Genomic DNA, 17,726 nt, shown 5'->3' on the forward strand with positions numbered 1-17,726 from the left:
ATTTATGAGATGGGCTGCAGTAAGAACAGCATCCCCCCATAGATACAAGGGTAAGGATGTAGGTATCATGAGGGATCGAGCTACTTCAATGAGGTAGTGATTTTTCCGTTTGGCCACTCCATTCTGCTGAAGTGTATAGGCACAGGAATTTTGGTGGACGATTCCTTTAGAGTTTAAGAACTCGCGAAGGGTCTGATTAACAAATTCACGCCCATTGTCACTTCGAAGAATAGCGATTTTGGTATTGAACTAGGTTTCGACGGTTGTGTAAGACTGTTGAAAGACCGTCGTAACTTCAGACTTGTCTGTAAGAAGAAACACCCATGTAAGACGAGTGTGATCATCGATGAAGGTAACGAACCACCGTTTACCTGATACCATTGTGACATTCGAAGGACCCCAAACATCACTATGTATCAGGTGGAAGGGCCGGGAAGGGTTGTAGGGTTGTAAGGTAAAAGACGCCCTAGGTTATTTAGCACGGATACAAACATCACACGACAAAGATGACACATTCACATTACGAAATAAATGGGGAAATAGATATTTCATATAATGAAAGTTTGGATGTCCAAGACGAAAATACCCTAATAAGAAATCAGTTTCAGAAATAGTAAGAGAAGACAGTAAACAAGTGCTAGATAAACTCCTAAAAGAAGCATCTTCGGAAAAAAAATAGAGTCCCCTATTGTGCCGGGCAGTGCCAATCATCTTCCCCGAGCTCAGGTCCTGAAACGAAACATTATCTGGTGAGAACACAACTTTGCAGTTCAAATCTCTGGTTAACTTATTGATTGATAGCAAATTATACGATATTATTGGCACATGTAAGACATTATGCAAAATCAGTCCTTGAATTAGAGATAAGTGACCCTTTCCTGCAATGGGGGCAAATGACTCATCTACAATTCTTATTCTCTCATTTCCAGCACTTGGATAATAGGAGAGGAATTAGTCAGATGATCCAATTAGATGGTCCGTTGCTCCGGAATCAAGGATCCAGGATTCATCTCCCTCAGCAAAGAAACTAAAAGAATGAGGAGTACCTGACTGTGCAATATTGCCAATTCCGACCGTACCTCGATCCACCTGGCTCGTCCCTGGAGGGGCACCATCAACTGCTTCACTAACGAAGGCTCGACCGGACTTAGATTTATCGTTCAGAGGATGCCGCTTGCCATTTGGAGGTCGGCCATGTAATTTCCAACACTGATCTTTTGTATACCATGGTTTCTTGCAATGTTCACAAATTGGAGGAGTATTTCCATTCTGTTTGTCATTTTCTGAACGCGATGACTTGACTCCAAACGCAGCAGAGTCCAGGGTATTAGGCGTTGTACCATTCATAGGTTGGTTCGATCTTCTTCCAATCTGACCTCTAAGCAAACTTCCATCAGGGATAGCATTAGTCTTTGTCCCAAAATTTGGCTCTGAACACCATCAAACTTCGAGTTTAAGCCAGCCAGAAAATCATAAACACGGTCAGCCTCCTCAATCTTCGAATACTGAACCCCATCAACTGGGCAATTCCAAACTATTTCCCGACATAGATCCATCTTCTGCCACAACAGTGATAATTTATTGAAATAGGATGTTACGTCGAGTGTCCCCTGCTTGCACTCATGCACCTGCTTTCTCAAGGTATAAAGACGTGAAGCATTCTGCCTCTTCGAGTAAAGTTTCTGGACAGCTTCCCAGATATCTCGAGCAGAAGCTGAGTAAAGAAGAGGCTTCACGATCTGAGGCTCCATATTATTTATTAAAATTGAGCGAAGGAGAGAATCCTCTCCCTTCCATATCCGTTCCTGAGGATCCCCAGAGTTTGGTCTGGGTATTTCCCCTGTTAAATACCCGAACTTGTGCCGCCCCTCGAGAACCATCCTCACAGATTGTGACCAAGAAAAGTAATTTTATCCATTAAGTTTTTCGCCAATGAAAATTCCTGCAGAATTGCCTACAGACCCAGACATCATGTTTGTGAAAGGTAAAGTAAGGTAAGTAGTTACCGGAGTTTCTGAACATAACGGAACCCCCGGGTATGTATCTGGTAGAAAATCTGTTGAAGGATTGGCCGAAGATCTAACGGCTGCTCCAAGTGCAGAAATTTGGTGTTGAAGGTTTGTCAGTTGCTGTTGAACACTAACAGTCCCACCATGAATCGTTGTAGGTTGTTTCTGCCCATAAACCCCTGAAGACATTGTTTTTGTCGGTGTGGGAAAACCAACGGGAGGAGCCGGCTGACCAGAGGAAAAATAGTGGGAGACAAGAAGTTGCTGTAAAGGGTTCGACTGGACCGAGTTCGGCTGGATCGGCTAGTTCAAATGATGTTGAAGGTTCTGGTAGACCGATGTATCGGGCACATTCAGAGGGCTTGGAAGACTCGATGATGATGGAAGACTCGATGGGTAAGACGAACTAGGTAACACCGGAAGGGAAAACAACTGACCTGAAAAACTTCCACCGGCGGGATCTGGAGCGGAATTAGCGACTGTAAAACCCGGCGGCTGGAAAACATAGGAAGTCGACGGCGGACGCTCATATCTGGGCTGGGCTGGCAGCGGATGGTCGAGTCTCGACGGCAGCGGCAGCAGTGTGGTTGAAGTCGTCATCGACAACGGCGGGGGTCCTCCGACGCCAGTGACGGCTGAATCGATTAGGGCTGGTTGAATTTGAATCGGTCCAAGTAATGACCGTAGGTATTGATCGACGGTAGCCCTAATTTCAACACTGATAGAGTTTTCTCTTGGAGTTCCATCCTCTATTAGAGTCGATGACTGAATCTCTTCTATTTCAACGACGTTCTCATCACCATGCTCTGATATCATCTTGAAAAGTTAGGGAAGAAAAAGAAAATACCAGAGTTACGTGGAAAACCCTAGACCAGGGAGAAAAAACCACGATAAGAGTTTTTATTTTAATTCAGATACACAGTACACAATACAAGAACAGGTATAAATAACCAAACAATGAGAAACCCTAGATGTATAAAAGACAAAAACACCCTTAGGGCTAAAATATAATTTCAACAATTATAACATATCTTCATCAAATAATATCAGTTAGAATAAATTTATTACGGTTGATACCCACCATCAAGAACTTCAAGTTTGAGTGGGAGGTTCTTCGACCTTCTCGATGATGATGATGATAATAATAAATAAGTAATAAAACCCTTCGAGAGGTTCATTGTCAGCTTAATACTAGCTCATCAGTCCTCGTTTGGCATTTCTCTCCTTTTGAGAGTCACTATATTTTTTTGATTGACAGAGGGTGCTTCGACTTAGGTGTTGTTTTGCTTTGAGGATTTGCATCGGTTTGATGTTCCTTGAATTGATGCTTTGTTTGGTCTCTCCATATTTGTGAGCTTCTTGCAACGGCAATCCATTTTACATCTTTCTGTTTTTTATCACCTTTTTGTTCATCCCCCTCCCCATTGGTCTCTTTGTAATTTTTTCTTCTTTCAATGGGGTTGCTATGTTTGGTTCATCTTGTACTTGGGTTTTTGCTATAATCTTTGGATATTTCATATATCAATTAAATGGTTTCTTGTACAAAAAATAAATAAGTAACAAAACCCATCCCACTTACTCACCCACATTCTCCTCTTTCCATTGTATGGATCTTGGCCCACTAAAATTGGGCTGAAAGATAATAGGGGTGTAGTGAGATAATCTTCAATAAGGCAGTCAATGTTGTCTAGCAACATTGTCAACATCTTTTAATATGTCGCCCCAACTTGGTGGGGGTAAAATCAACTCCGTTGTGAATATGGTTAATTTTTAACTCCATGGCAAAAAAGATATCAGCTTCACTTGATATATTTTATTAGCGAGAAAAATTCAAACTCATCAGGAGCAGGTTATGCTTATTGCTTATAAATAACAAAAATTAATGGAATAACAGAGGCTAGTAAATATACTCTTAGGGCTTACCACGTCTCCACTCCATCTGGCAGCTATATCTAAAGCTTCTCCCAGCACGCCACTAAATTTTGGGCCAAGTATTGATAAAACCCCATGACCTCTTCTTTTCTGAAGATTAAGTTCAATTTCTGCCTGAAAGTAAATGGGTCGTTGTTGAGTATAAACTTCAAATATACACTGTAAGTAACTGATTGTCAACAAATAATTTAAATAGAAATTATCATTCAGTTCAAACAAAGATTTCAACCATATAAATTAGCAGAAGAAAAATTGATGGAAGACGAGGAAAAAGAAGAAATCACATCAGAAAAAGTGATGTAGTAGGATAGGAGATATTTTGGTAAAATCAAATTGATCTCTATCCTATTACATCAAAGAGTGGGAAAACGATCGGTTTCCATTTAAGACAAGTTTTTCTTTTTCAATTTGCTAATCCTCTCTTAAACCACTGAGAGTTGAATAGGTTCTCCACACTTTATAACATAATTCCACAAACACGTCACTCCTCAAACCCCTCTGATTAAGAAAGTCTGATTAAGATATGTTTCAAAACTTCAATAAAATAAGATCACCAAAAACACTGTTAAGAAAATAGCATCGATGGAAAATAAACAAATAAATGTCGCGGAAGCAAATCAATATCTCAATGTTTGTTAAACAAAGAGAAGAAAAATGAAAATGAGGGTGAAATTCAAACTTCTATAGAAGGAGGAAAAAATTGGTGATGCCCAAAATTGTGATACACTCAATACATGGTGACTCACTCTTATATACAAGACCGAACCTAAATAAATTAATCTAACTTACAAAATTAAAAGAAATAGCAAAAGCATAAACTTACATAAGTTACAATTAAAAACTTAAAAACAGAAAAGGGAAATCAAACAATAAAGTAAATAACTTCCAGCATTAAACTTTGAAATTAGACGTGAAAAAGAAAAAACTCATAACTCAACAAACACGTTTAATTAGTTAAAATCAATCATAAACTTAATAAATTATTTATCATCTTTACAGAAGAAGTACAGTATCATCGGAAAATTTATATGTGAGATGTGTGAATGTTATGTTAGATTAATCCATTTAAAACATCACCAACCTATACAAAAAGAAAGAAGAAAGAGGATCTATTTGTCAAAAGAAGAAAGAGGATCTATTTTTCAAAAACCTCATGCTGCCTTTATCTGCGCCTTCGATCTACCATTTGTTAAATTATAGATACGAAAATGCACTCTTGGAAAAATTGAACGAAGAGCAAGATTGCGTGTCTTACCCTTTGTATTGCTCCCCTAAGTGAAGCCAACTCCAGGTCATCAAGCGGCAAATGACGTAGCTATAACCAACAGACAAAAAAGAATGGAGATCATAATCAGCTTATCATGTTCCTAGAGTATCAAGTCAACTGTGTGCAGTGTGGTAAGCTTGTCACACAAAGTACAAAAGATCCCTTCTTTGAAATATCAAAACAATATGCATACCTCCAAATGTGCAGATCGAGATGGCTGGTAACATACATTGGCTCTTAATTGCCCCCGTTGAAGATTAAAAGAGAACAACTTCGACTTTCTAGAATTATCTGAGCTAGGCTTCAAAGACCCCACAATTTCTACTGAAAGACTTTCATCTGGCCGACCTGTTGCATCCAACTGCAGAAATAGATTTAATAAGAGCAAGATTGGTTGTTACTTCTCGGTATTCATATAATAAATTGATAAATATTTGAACTTTTCAGAAAAATATTTGAATTGTTCAGCTGAAAATGAGGTTAATCAGGCCAATCTAGTTCACTTTTCTCCTCTATCAGTATCTCAAATACCCTCCAAATTCTCCTCCCCAGTCGAAATCTGTAGCCTCCAATTTCGCAAAGCATCCAACCATTCATCTCAGTTGGTAATTTGATCATTTTACTTTTTAGATAAAGGAAACATTTCATTGATAAACGAAATTAGGGGATAACCCCAAACACCTAAAGGTGATTACACAATAGAATGTCAAGTATTGACAAAAATGATAAGGAAAGGAGAAGAAGGGTGCTTTACATTACACCAAGTAAAAGGACAAAATAAGGTCCATAAAACAATTGGGGGGAGAGTTGCACCCCACAAACACCAAAAGAAACACCACAGCCAACTAAATCATCTTCTTTGTACCACCAAAAAGACCCACCAACAAAGAAATCGAGAAGGCAACTGATTGGCAAAGTGAACATTCTAGGTAAAACCATCATTGGTGAGCTGTTGCATCCTCCCTAATAGCCAAGGTGGCCGATTTGTCATGGTGAACCGATGTGTAAAGGCTTTGTAGTTCTCTTTGGAACTTCATCGTTTTGCCTGTTGTTTGTGGCTTTTTAGGTTTAGAGGGAAGAGGAATGGATGGGATTGCCATAACACAAAGTCCAAGATCTGACAATAAGGAAGCTAAATCCTGAAGACTAAATGGCAATGATGATGAAACAGAAGACGGTTGTGGGGCGAAAGTCTGTGTAGATGAATTAGGATTCTCCTCAAATGTCGAAGGGATTGTGTGGCTAGAACTAAGGTCAGATGGGAAAGTGTAAGATGCCAGTTGGTGAGATTCATCTAGTTGGTCTCCAAAGGTGTCTCTATCAAGAGGATACTTGGAAAATTCCGCCTCTTTGGTAGGGCTAGATAGGTATCCTGCCATGTCAAAACCAGCAAAAGGAATATTTGTCTTGTTGACAGAGGTGGAAAATTGATTGCCAATGCGGAGGGTGGTAGGCCTTTCATAGAATGTGACCCTGGAGAAAGAGGGTTGTGAAAAAGAAGGGGAAGGCGTATTGATGGTGCTCGGGTTTTGGTTTTGGAAACTAAAGGATAATGAAGGCTTGTTTGAATTGGTAAGGGATACTGTTTGATTTGGCAAGGGAAGCCCCATATTTTTAGGAGAATTGGTCAAAGGAGCCGAATATGAGGTGAGATGTGAAAATTAGGGGAAGCCGAATTGTTAGGGCTAGGGTTTGAATTTTGGTTTTGGAAACTAAAAGATGGTGAAGGCTCGGTTTGAATTGGTAAGGGACGTGGGTCCACGATTTGATTGGGCAGGGAAAGTATATTTGATTGCTCCATAGTTTAGGAGAATCGGTCTTTGGCCGAAAATGGGGAGAGAGGATGCACAACCAAATTATTGGAAGAGGAAGCAAGTGAAATGCCTTGATCACAATCTGCCTTCGTCCCACATTGATTAGAATGGGATGAGCAACATGGTACTTAAGTGGCTTGACCCTCTCATCCCAATAACTAGCTTTTGGGGTGTGGTTCTCCAAGGTGCTTAACTACCTAACAATAGTTCCTAACAAAGAATCAAGGGGATGATCGACCAAAATGTTTGATGATGAGGCATGAGATTTTCCAAAATCCCGTGAATCATGGAGATCCTTATTTTCAGTAACCACATTAAAAATCTTTCAATGTGACGGTTTCCGACGGCTACGAGCTCCGGCAGTCATGACTTGGATTTGGATGGCGAGATCAACGTCAGCCAACTCTAAGGGTAATCGAATCTCGTGTGGAATGAAGCCTCAATCATTTTCCTTGACCTTTATGCATGCATATGAAAGATTCAAACCTCTTTCCATTTGATTTGGTTAAAGATAGCCACAACAAGAGATATGTTTGAAGACTGCTTTTGTCCAAAGCGTCACCGGTAGGTTAAAAATGTCAATCCAACCACAATTGGAGGCCACCATATGCTGCTTAAAAGATAAAGCGCTCTTTGGAGTAAAGAATCTCAATTTGTGTTGGGTCAATAACTATCCAATTGGTATGAGCACATAAAGCAGTTGAGATCTCTGAGTTGCAGACATGTAGCAAGGCTTTTTCATTTGAGATGGGGTTAATAATGCAACAAGTAGAGTGAGATACATGTATTGATTCACAAATAGATGGCCAAGAATCATTGGCATTGTAGCATTGAACAATCACCATTTCTTTCCAATCAAATTGTGGGTGAGTGTGGGATGCAGATGGCATGGGATTGATTCGAATAGGTGGGATGTAGCTTTGTTTAACAATGGGAGGTGAGCAGATTTAGGTTGGAGAGCAACCCTATAAGTTTGGGGTTTTGGGATAGTGACTAAGGTGATGGAAGGACTAGAACTACTAGGGTAGTCGGAAACCAAGGAGAAGAATGAGAACCATCCCATTTTGTTCTCCATAGATGGAATGAGGATGTTGGTACGTCAGCCAGATTGCTCCAAAAGGTTGAGTTCCGCAAAAAAAAACCATTCTTGTTATTGTGTTTTTCAAGCCACAAGGTATCACCTTCGTGATTCAATTTCCCGAAGAACTTGGGGTTGCAAGGATCTTTGAGAGAGTTGAAAGATGAAGCAAGCCAATCATGAGAATTCCATGAAACAAAATTTTAGTGCATGTGTGATCGGCTCTGTTCGGTTAACTTGAATCGTTTTCATGTTGTTGATGCAGTCTGGGAGAGAGAGAAAATTTTCTGATTAATGTGTATTGACCGAGTGTTGGTAAAGGTCAAGGCAGCTGGCGGCGGAGGCGGCATGGTGGATGGAGCTAACTATGGAAAGGAGGAGGATCTGTGGGAGAGAGGAAAGAGGAGAGAGCATTTTCCCCGTGGGAATAGCAACCTTAGTGACTCCCCTTTCTACATTTTCTTGGAAATGGAGTCTGCACACACTTAATTAGCTAGCTGTCTTTCCAAAATCGAATGCCTCTATTAGGATACCTCCTAACAGAAATCAAGATCTGGAATATATTGAAATGTAAAGGAAATACTACGAGATAACCCAAGTCTAAAGGAACTTGGAACCTCCCTCTTGAGTGCGCACACTCAAACCCTAGAACACTCTACAGAATTGCCTTAATTTGATCATTTTATTACTCAGTGTGAAGATCACTTCATGAATTATTAGGATCGACGTTTGGGGTGTTTGTTTGCTTATTGGGCTCGTTTTGAGATAATCTTGGGGAAAGCTTTATTTGCCGCCATGGAGTTTGGGAAATTTGGGAGGGTTGAGTTGAACCATATATTTATTGCCAGAACTACATATAAGAGTTATCACAGCATAAGATTTCCAGAGAGTGGTTTAGAGGTTATTTGCCATTCTTGGTTGCGTTTTGGGAAGGACTTTGATAGTCTTGAAGATTTTGATCATGTTGTTCTTGTCAAAGGATGGTTGATAGTTAAGTCCCAAGAAGCTGGCTTTTGGTTTCTTCATAATTCAAGCTCTCCTAGAAGAAGTCACAATTCATGTTGTTTGTTTAACCTGGAATATTATCTTCTCTTCTATTATTTGATATCTTGGTCTGGTTTTGACGTTCTCTTCTGGCACAGCAAGCTTTTGATAGCTTTATGTTTTGTATCCACTTTTGTAATTTGAGTTTTAATCCCCTTTCATCGTTTCAATGAAAAGTAATGTTTCTGTTTCAAAAAGAAAAATATTTGAACTCAAGAAATCTACAGAACTTCTACACATTTCATAAAACAATCTTACTCTAATGAACATATTAAGGCAAACAGAAAGCGAAACAGGCAGTTATGATATAGCTCTAACTGAACTGCATTCCTAGTAACAAAATAATCTATTTATTCTCTCTTCAAGATATAAAAGATGAATGAAGTCCTTTTGGCAAAAAAAAAAGTACTGAGAATATCTTCTGATCCAAGATAACTATGGTTCCACATCATTTCTAGCAAATATGAAGTTGTGAATGTAAGATTAAGATTGAAAAAGAACTCTGGAAGCATCAAGTGGCCAAGTGCTAAGAGGAGGCACTTTTAATCAAAGTGCACTTGTAAATAATCTCAAGAAACAGAACCAAAACCAAATTCTGAGGAGAATATGGAAAGGCGTCCTTATCCCTATTTCTGTTCATGTTAGTGAGAGATGCACCTACTAAAATGCCAAGCCATAGGAAGAGAATGGGGTTGTTGGAGAAATTTTGTGCTGGAACTTGGAAGAAACGGCATTCATACAACTCGTATTCAATCCATTGATGACAATACTATTTTTTTATTCCAGAAAAGGGACAATGTGTGTCCCTTTTCCAAGAGACCCCCCACCCCCCCCCCCCCCCCCCCCCCCCCCCCCCAAAAAAAAAAAAAAAAAAAAAAAACGAATACAAGGTTAATTGTGAATAAAATATAATTAAATAAAATCAATAAAAATTTAAGTTTAAAAGAAAAAAGACACGGTTAAAATTGGGAATGAAACAATCTCAGAAGGTGTTCATTATATGAACATGTTGCCTTGAAGACCTCATTGCAGAAGGATTTCAAAAGAGGTGCTAAGGCATGAGTCTTAGTCCATCTTGGTGTGTAGGTGTAGGGGACAGACAAAAGTGTTGTGCATGAGTTTCTGTTAAATGAACCCTTGGCAAGAACTATTGGGCATCTTCGATACAGGATTTCTAGGTCTATTGGGTTTTTGATAGGGATGCAAAAGACAGCATATGTCAGTTGTCATAGATTTCGAGGGAGAGCAACACTTTGGATAAAAGCGGCGAAGGCATTGTGCTGGGGATTATAGTTGGAGAGGAACTATTGATAAATTTTTTGGATAATTTTTTTTTTTTTTTTGGATAAGAGGAACTATCAATAAATTAATGGAATGAACAATGGAAAGAAGTTTTTTATTTGGCTAAATTCTATCATTCTTCATGATGTTATATAACTAACTCGTCTTCCAAGAGGGCGCCCTTTTTGTTTAACTTTCACTACATAAACTTAAGTGTGGTTTCCTTCCATGAAAAGAACAAAAATAACAAAACAAAACAAAAACGAACAAACTTGTAAGACAACAAACTGGAGGAGTATTCAAGCTCTAGGATATTTTACATGCCGCCAAACCTAATGACACATCATATCTAAACAGAAACACAAACCAATTGAAGCTAAACCATAAACCAAAGAGATTGTATCTGAAAACTTAAGGAAATACCTTACACAGGGAAATGTATACAAAGTAAAAGAAACAAATTCATACGTCAATTTCAAAATTAAAACTAATTTTTTGTAGAAGAGAGTACTTCAGATAGAACCTTGATCGACTCGCGAGTCATGCTCAATAGCCCAGCAAGCTTAGGTGCCAGAACCAATTGATTCAGCTTAAGACCAGAAATTGAAACCTCACCAGCCAGACTATTTTTATAATCTTCATCAACTGGCTGCACCTGCTGCTTACTCTTCTCATTACTAAAATCTTGACTAGAGCTACCAGCCGAAAGTCTCATTACTTTCCCCACGAACTTAACCCTTCCAGTCGCTTTTAGATGCGTAGGCCTTGGAGATTCAAAAATATAAGAGACTAAGCTCAAGAACTCAAAACCACGCATATGTAAGTCCAACTCCACTCCATCAATAATACATGACGGAGTCCTCTTTGTATCAAACACTTCTTCATCAAGCATAATCTCATCAGAATATGATGTTTGCATTTTTGAAAACAGTTCAAAAGCAACAGAGGAGGAATTAACAGTAATATAATCATGAGAAATATTGATATCTCCTCGAGCATCCCTAAATGATCCTTCAGCAAGTGGCGCAGTCCAGTTAATGTTAAACCTCCTGCCGAAAGGAAGAGAGGGAAAGATGTAACCAGCCCAAAGAATGACGAAAACCCACGAGATTCTAGAAAACACAATCATGAAATAATGCCGGACAGATCCAAAGAGGAAGACAGCTTTTAATTAGCAATTGAAAAGATAAGCAACAGTATTACGGTTTCAAGAGGGATCCGGAAACTTTGGTTTCTCCATTTAAAAGCCCCAATTTGAGTGGCATCAAGTCTAAATAGCCAGGCATATATCGATGCATTATTTTATCAAATGATATATTTCCTGAAAAATTTAGATCCATTGCTGTATCGTCCAGCTCACCCTGAAAAGAAATAAATTGGACATCAGAATACGACATTAATCAACTTCCAGCAAAAGAGAAAAGTTACCAACACTTTAAGACCTAAAGATAGGGATATGAAAAGTAATTCCTCAAGTCCATGTTGAAGACAGTCATTCAGAAGTACCCAACAGTGGCTATTTATTCTTCAGTCGACCTACCACAGAACTTCAAAATTTTAAATGATAACTTTAATAAATGAATGCATGTCTTCAGGGCATAACAGTGCCGTTTAGAGAATTATTATATACTAGGAGTTATTCTAGAATTTTCATGCAATAAAGTGATATATAATCTGCAATTATAGGGCACAGCGTCCTTAATGAGGATGTTCCAATCAGGCTGGTTACTTTGGTCACAATGTAGATACTTTGACTTGTCTTCTCCCTCAGAGGCAATCCTGAATCCATGGTACATTTCTTTTTGGGACCCTACTGCTGATAAGCTCAAGGCTAAGTTTGACAAAAGGCTCAGCCACCCCAACTATATCATCTAATAGGGATTTGACAAAGGACGATAAGGACTCCAAAGTCCAAAACCAAAGAATCAGATATGGGACACAACCAAAGGTGGAAGGATCACTTTGACACAGTCTGTACTTCTATTTTTTGTTCTCCATTTTTGTACTATTTCGATGTTGTTTATGTGGGAATGTGTTGGCTCCGAATAAAGAAGCCACCTTGTGAGCTGGAAATGGGCTACTCTACCTCATCCTTTAACAGCCTTGGAATAGAATCTTAAGAGCCAGAAACAATGCTGTACTTGTCGAGTGGCTAAGGAGATTTATTTATGAGGAAAAATTCCTTTGAAGGAGGGTCAGCAGTAAATATGGGTTTCGAGTTAATGGCTGACCAAGTTCCAACAAAGGCAGTAAGGTTGCTGCCCTTGTCCCCAGCGATTTTTGTACTTCATTTCTAAGTTCAAAACTGCAAAATGGGGAAAGTTTGAGTATTGGAAGGATGAGTGGTTAGGCATTCACCCTTCTCCGGAAAGGAGAACAACAAAATTAGCTTAAAAGAACTGAGGCTTAAAAAGGTGAAACACACACACACACCAACAACAACTGTTAATAGCCTGTTGTGCACCTCTGGGCATATCCATGCATTCCCTGCCCCTCGAATTTCACCACCATCCACAAGGTTGGCTCTGATACCATATAAGTCAGCAACCTACTCGAACACAATTTTGAATGATCATTAACCAAGTAAGCAAAGACACAATAAAATTTGTTAAAGCTTTGACCCAAAAAACTCTAAATTAGCTAATTGCTTTCTTAAAAACATACACAGTTGTCAATATTGAAAGTGAAATTTGCTGAGACGTAGGAAAATGGAATACGGTCAACTGCTGCTATTGCACCACCTTCTTTACTCTTCACAATTGCTTCAGATGCACAGGATGCAGGAAGATCCAAGAATGAATGATTCATCTTCCTGGAAACCATTCCACTTCCTACAAAGATGGGCGAATCCAATGGACCTTGACAGTTGAACACAGCAGTTACCGAACCAGCTAACTGTGATCAATATTATTATGAGAATAATCAACAAGCCTGAAATGTTTCTTTAGAAGATTCTTCTCTAAATTTTATTTCATTCTTATCATATGTGTGTGTGTGCCTTTAAACTTTAATGGAAGAAAATAGCGCACAATAACCAAGGAGGGCCAGTCATGATAAGAAAGACTTCCCTCTTAACCCCTTCAATTTTCCTGAGGAAAGATGTGCAAGAGAAATTGTATGAGTAAACTTACTGGGAATAAGAAAGGTCGCATCTTGAAAGTTTTCATCAGGGCATTTACTTCAACACCGGGAACCTGGAAAGAATATAACAAATACATGGTTACAGGTTGAAACCATTTAACGGTAAGATAAATAATCTCCTAAGAAAAACTACAGCTTCTCCTCGTTATTTGTAGCTATTAGAGTACCGATATAATATTAAATTTACCTTCACCTATTAGTTCAAGTTTTTGGGTCAATCATTGATTTAACATGATATTAGAGAAGAATGTCTAGGAGGTCATGTGTTCAAATCTTTACGATGTCTCATGGCCTCCCAAATTAATATTGATTTCTATTTTTTGGATCTTCTACATATTTCAAGCCCACAAGTGAGGGGGAGTGTTAGAGTATTGATATATTTTAAATTTTACCTTCACCCCATTAGCTTAAGTTTTTGGGTCAATTAGTGATTTAAAAATGGCTAAAATTCCCATTTTGCCACTTTATTAAGTAGACTTTCACAATTTGAGGTCTAAGTCTAACACAAGCTACAGTGAGGATTACAAGATAGAAAATTCTCCAACTTCTCCAAACAGAGAATGAAGTAGCAAAACTGGTGTTATTGAAACCACAGGCAGGCCAAATAAATCTGCTCACAAATCTCCAAAATATCGCCACACCACACTTGTCTTCAAGAACCCTCATATATCTCTCCTTTAAAATCTTATGAAACAGAAGCTCTTGAACTTGCTCTACAGACCAAACCAATCGCCCATCCATAATACAGCAAAAACAACATCAGTTTAAAAGAATCCAATCAAAATTCCTGGAGATACAAGGAAAAATGTAACTAAAAAGATAATAAGGTTTTTCTCTGAGCTCTACATAGACACACTCCAAACAGTTGGGGTAAAGATTGGGAAATATTTTCTAATTGGTATTAAATATATACACATACATAAATATATTGTGAAATGGAACTTTATATATAATATATATATATATATATATATATATATATATATAATTTAGTGAGCGCGACCGCTTACACGCACCTCGACTAATCTCACGGGACAACCCGCCTGACCCTACAACATTTGGGTGTCAAGGAAACTCATAGGAAATTAATTCGTAGGTACCTTCACCAAGAATTGAGCCCTTGACCTCTTAGTCATTTATTGATACTATGTCTCTTTCTTTACCACTAGGCCAACCCATGATGGTTATCTTGTGAAATAAAACTATCTGAGAAGATGTTCAAAGTAAAATGCCCCAAGAAGGTTAAGAGTGTTGACGTGAACAGGTTGCCTAGGACTCAGAACAGAAGAAGGACTGCAACTTAGATGTCCTTCAATGACTTTGTTCTCCTCTCAATGTTCTCTTTTTGTGGAAGAAACTAGAAGGTGAGGACTTTGTACTCGAAGAATCTTGCCTTATTCATTAGATGACAAGGCAAAATAATTGTTTACAGCTTCCCCTAAATACGAACATACCTGACACATCAAATGGAACTCTCCTTCTTCCGGATGAATGCCAAAGTCACCAGATGCCTCTAATGGAGCGCTGCCAAACCAACCACTTGCATTCTGTACAAATATTCTCTGACCACGGAAACATAAAGTTGCCGCTATTTCCTGCATAAGTGCTTGAATTACCATGATATTGTAGTTCTAAATCAGCATTGGAGAATAGCTAAGAGTACGATGAGCCAGATATTCAATCCAATCACAAGATAGCATTTTCAGAAATTATTTAAAATTAAATAAAATCTACATTGAAAGAAGTGCTTCGTGCTTCAACAGTGAATAAAGAATGAAACTTGGAAAGAAGCCAGTGGTATTCAACATGCTCAAAAACATAATACTATAATAGGATTTCCACTTGAAATGTGTAATACTATAATTAATTTCAATAAACAAAACCAACCCAGGACTATTGTTCTTTTCCTATAAGAAACTGGTTTGTGAACAGCAAGGAATAATAAATAAATTAAACCCTTAACCTCAGAGTCAGAGTTACAAAAAAAAAGTTTTTCAACGTCAGAAAAATTATGAGAGAGTAATTAAAAAGTATAAGGGCCTAAAAAAGCCCAAACTAATAGAAAAACTATTTCTTCCAGCAGTTGATCCCTTGATTTTTCCCCTTCCTTAATGATTTTTCTATCCCAGCCTAACCACATATTCCACAAAATCATTGTGCAAGCATTAATCATTGAACTGTCATCTGGGTGCTTAAACTCAAACCCACAGTGACTTGAAAAACCTTAAATTTACAACCTAATACGATATATGAACCCAGGAAATCTCAAAAGCCTCTCACCAGCCTTCGCCAACGTGGAACTACAGTCAGACAAGAATAAAAAAGATGGTTGGCATCCTCCTGAGAAGAAAAACCTAAGGATCACCAGTTTGGATGTAGCATCAAAGAAGAATTTTGTTTCTGCATATTGACACCGCCTAAGAATAGAGACAAAAGAAACACCTCACATTTATGAGGCAGCTTCGACTTCCATAAAGACTTGCAGAAACGACAAGGAAAATTTCTCCCTTTCCACGAAGGTAACAAAAAGAAATTTGACTGTGAAGAGTGCTTTCTAATTGAACATCTAAACTCTGATCCTCCAGATTTCAGAGCAATTTGACTGTGTTTAAAACGTTCATAAAATTGGAATAATTCTAAATTTTTTTATATTTTTTACCTTGGAGACATTTGAATAATTCTAAATATAGTACTTAGGATGGAGTTTAAGGGTTGTTCTCAGAAGCAATTCCTCACTCACACTTATTGCCAAAACATGACGCCCATTTTTTAATATTATAAAATATTGGACTGAAATTTCACCAAGCACCTACAAATTCGTACCACAAAGCAGCCATTTGGAATCAAAAGAATCAGAACAGTCATCTATTATGACCAGCATATTCCCGTATAAATCAAAAAAGGCAGTAATCTTGCAATGCACTTAAATTTATACTGGTATAGCAGAGAATTAGTACATGAAATGAGAGGAAACGGTTATAATGACAACGTCAGACTTACAGTAAAGCTTGATGGAGCATCAAAGATCTTAAAGGCCAAACCGGTCACATCAAGTTGCCCTTGAAAGTTAGGAAACGTATCTCCTCTTGACATGCACAAGTGAACCTGAAAACAGATTCACAAAATAAAAAGAATTGATAGCAGTCCACATAAAATAAATGCAATTTTACAGTATCAAATTTTGTTAAAATATTGATTTAAATTTTCCATGCTAGTAAATCATCAACAGGTTAATGGCATTCTATTTCTATACTATTTTCGGATTTTTCTTTTTGAGATATTTGTCTGATTTGGGAAGTTCTTTTTCCTCATTAAATTTTTTTTGCTTCATCTCTATTTTTTTCTTTTTGGGCCTGTATTATTTAATATTAGTCTTTTTCATGACTACAATTAAATTTTGTTTCTAATTAAAACAAATATTAATAAGAAATAAAATAAAATCAGTAGGTTAACATATACCATTTAGTCACAACTTTAAAATTTTAATATCCTTCTAACAAGTGTAAAATGTGAATATGCAGGACAAAAAGTTAGAGAAGCACCTCACCAGTGGCTCTTCCTTTGGACCACGTGATTGGAATATCTAAAATTCTCTCAAAAAGCTGCACAAAAATGAAAGGGGAACCCATGATGAGCAAACACTTCATATAATGTAGATGGAGACTTCTAAATCTCAACTCAGCAGTTAAATATAGATAATTATTGCTTATGTAGCATACCGGAACAAATAGGTTGGTAATCTTCAGATTTGAATGCCATTGCTGCTCAAAGATGTCAACAAAAACATCTGCAGATAACCAGCCACCGTCTCCAGAGACAAAATCTGATCTCCATGTCTTACAATTACCACTCAAATGAACGTGCACATTGCCATAATGATTTTGAAATTTCACATGTCCATTAACATTCTCCATCTCTCTGGATAAATATATTTTACATTGTAAACACTTTGTCCATATGGAGTTTTCATTTGTTTGACATTATTGAATACACCAATTTAACCATGTTGATTTTGATCCTACCATTGTATTATAAAAGCTCCCTGCCAGCTAATCACTTAATATAAATGGTCTCAGTCAGTTCATTAGCAAATCTTAAAATGGACCTGGCTAATAGAAAAGGTGGCATCATTGAGCATTTTTTTTTCCCAATCCTTGGCA

At 37.9% G+C, this 17,726-nt stretch overlaps 1 protein-coding gene across 2 annotated transcripts in view; it reads right to left on the minus strand.

Moving 5' to 3' along the window:
* LOC120085699 (protein TIC236, chloroplastic) overlaps nucleotides 1-17,726 on the minus strand; it is a 41,670-nt gene that overhangs the window by 21,186 nt on the left and 2,758 nt on the right. For both annotated transcript variants that reach the window (XM_039041845.1, XM_039041844.1), the window contains exons 2-13: nucleotides 17,286-17,484; nucleotides 17,109-17,168; nucleotides 16,567-16,671; nucleotides 15,021-15,161; nucleotides 13,557-13,619; nucleotides 13,090-13,320; nucleotides 12,890-12,973; nucleotides 11,629-11,786; nucleotides 10,949-11,474; nucleotides 5,402-5,569; nucleotides 5,197-5,256; nucleotides 3,933-4,055 (exon numbers count right to left, since the gene is read on the minus strand). In XM_039041845.1, the coding sequence (XP_038897773.1) occupies nucleotides 3,933-4,055; nucleotides 5,197-5,256; nucleotides 5,402-5,569; nucleotides 10,949-11,474; nucleotides 11,629-11,786; nucleotides 12,890-12,973; nucleotides 13,090-13,320; nucleotides 13,557-13,619; nucleotides 15,021-15,161; nucleotides 16,567-16,671; nucleotides 17,109-17,168; nucleotides 17,286-17,484 (1,918 nt within the window). The remainder of the gene's footprint in view (nucleotides 1-3,932; nucleotides 4,056-5,196; nucleotides 5,257-5,401; nucleotides 5,570-10,948; nucleotides 11,475-11,628; nucleotides 11,787-12,889; nucleotides 12,974-13,089; nucleotides 13,321-13,556; nucleotides 13,620-15,020; nucleotides 15,162-16,566; nucleotides 16,672-17,108; nucleotides 17,169-17,285; nucleotides 17,485-17,726) is intronic.

Source organism: Benincasa hispida, chromosome 9 (assembly GCF_009727055.1).
Source record: "Benincasa hispida cultivar B227 chromosome 9, ASM972705v1, whole genome shotgun sequence".
Lineage (NCBI taxonomy): Eukaryota > Viridiplantae > Streptophyta > Magnoliopsida > Cucurbitales > Cucurbitaceae > Benincasa > Benincasa hispida.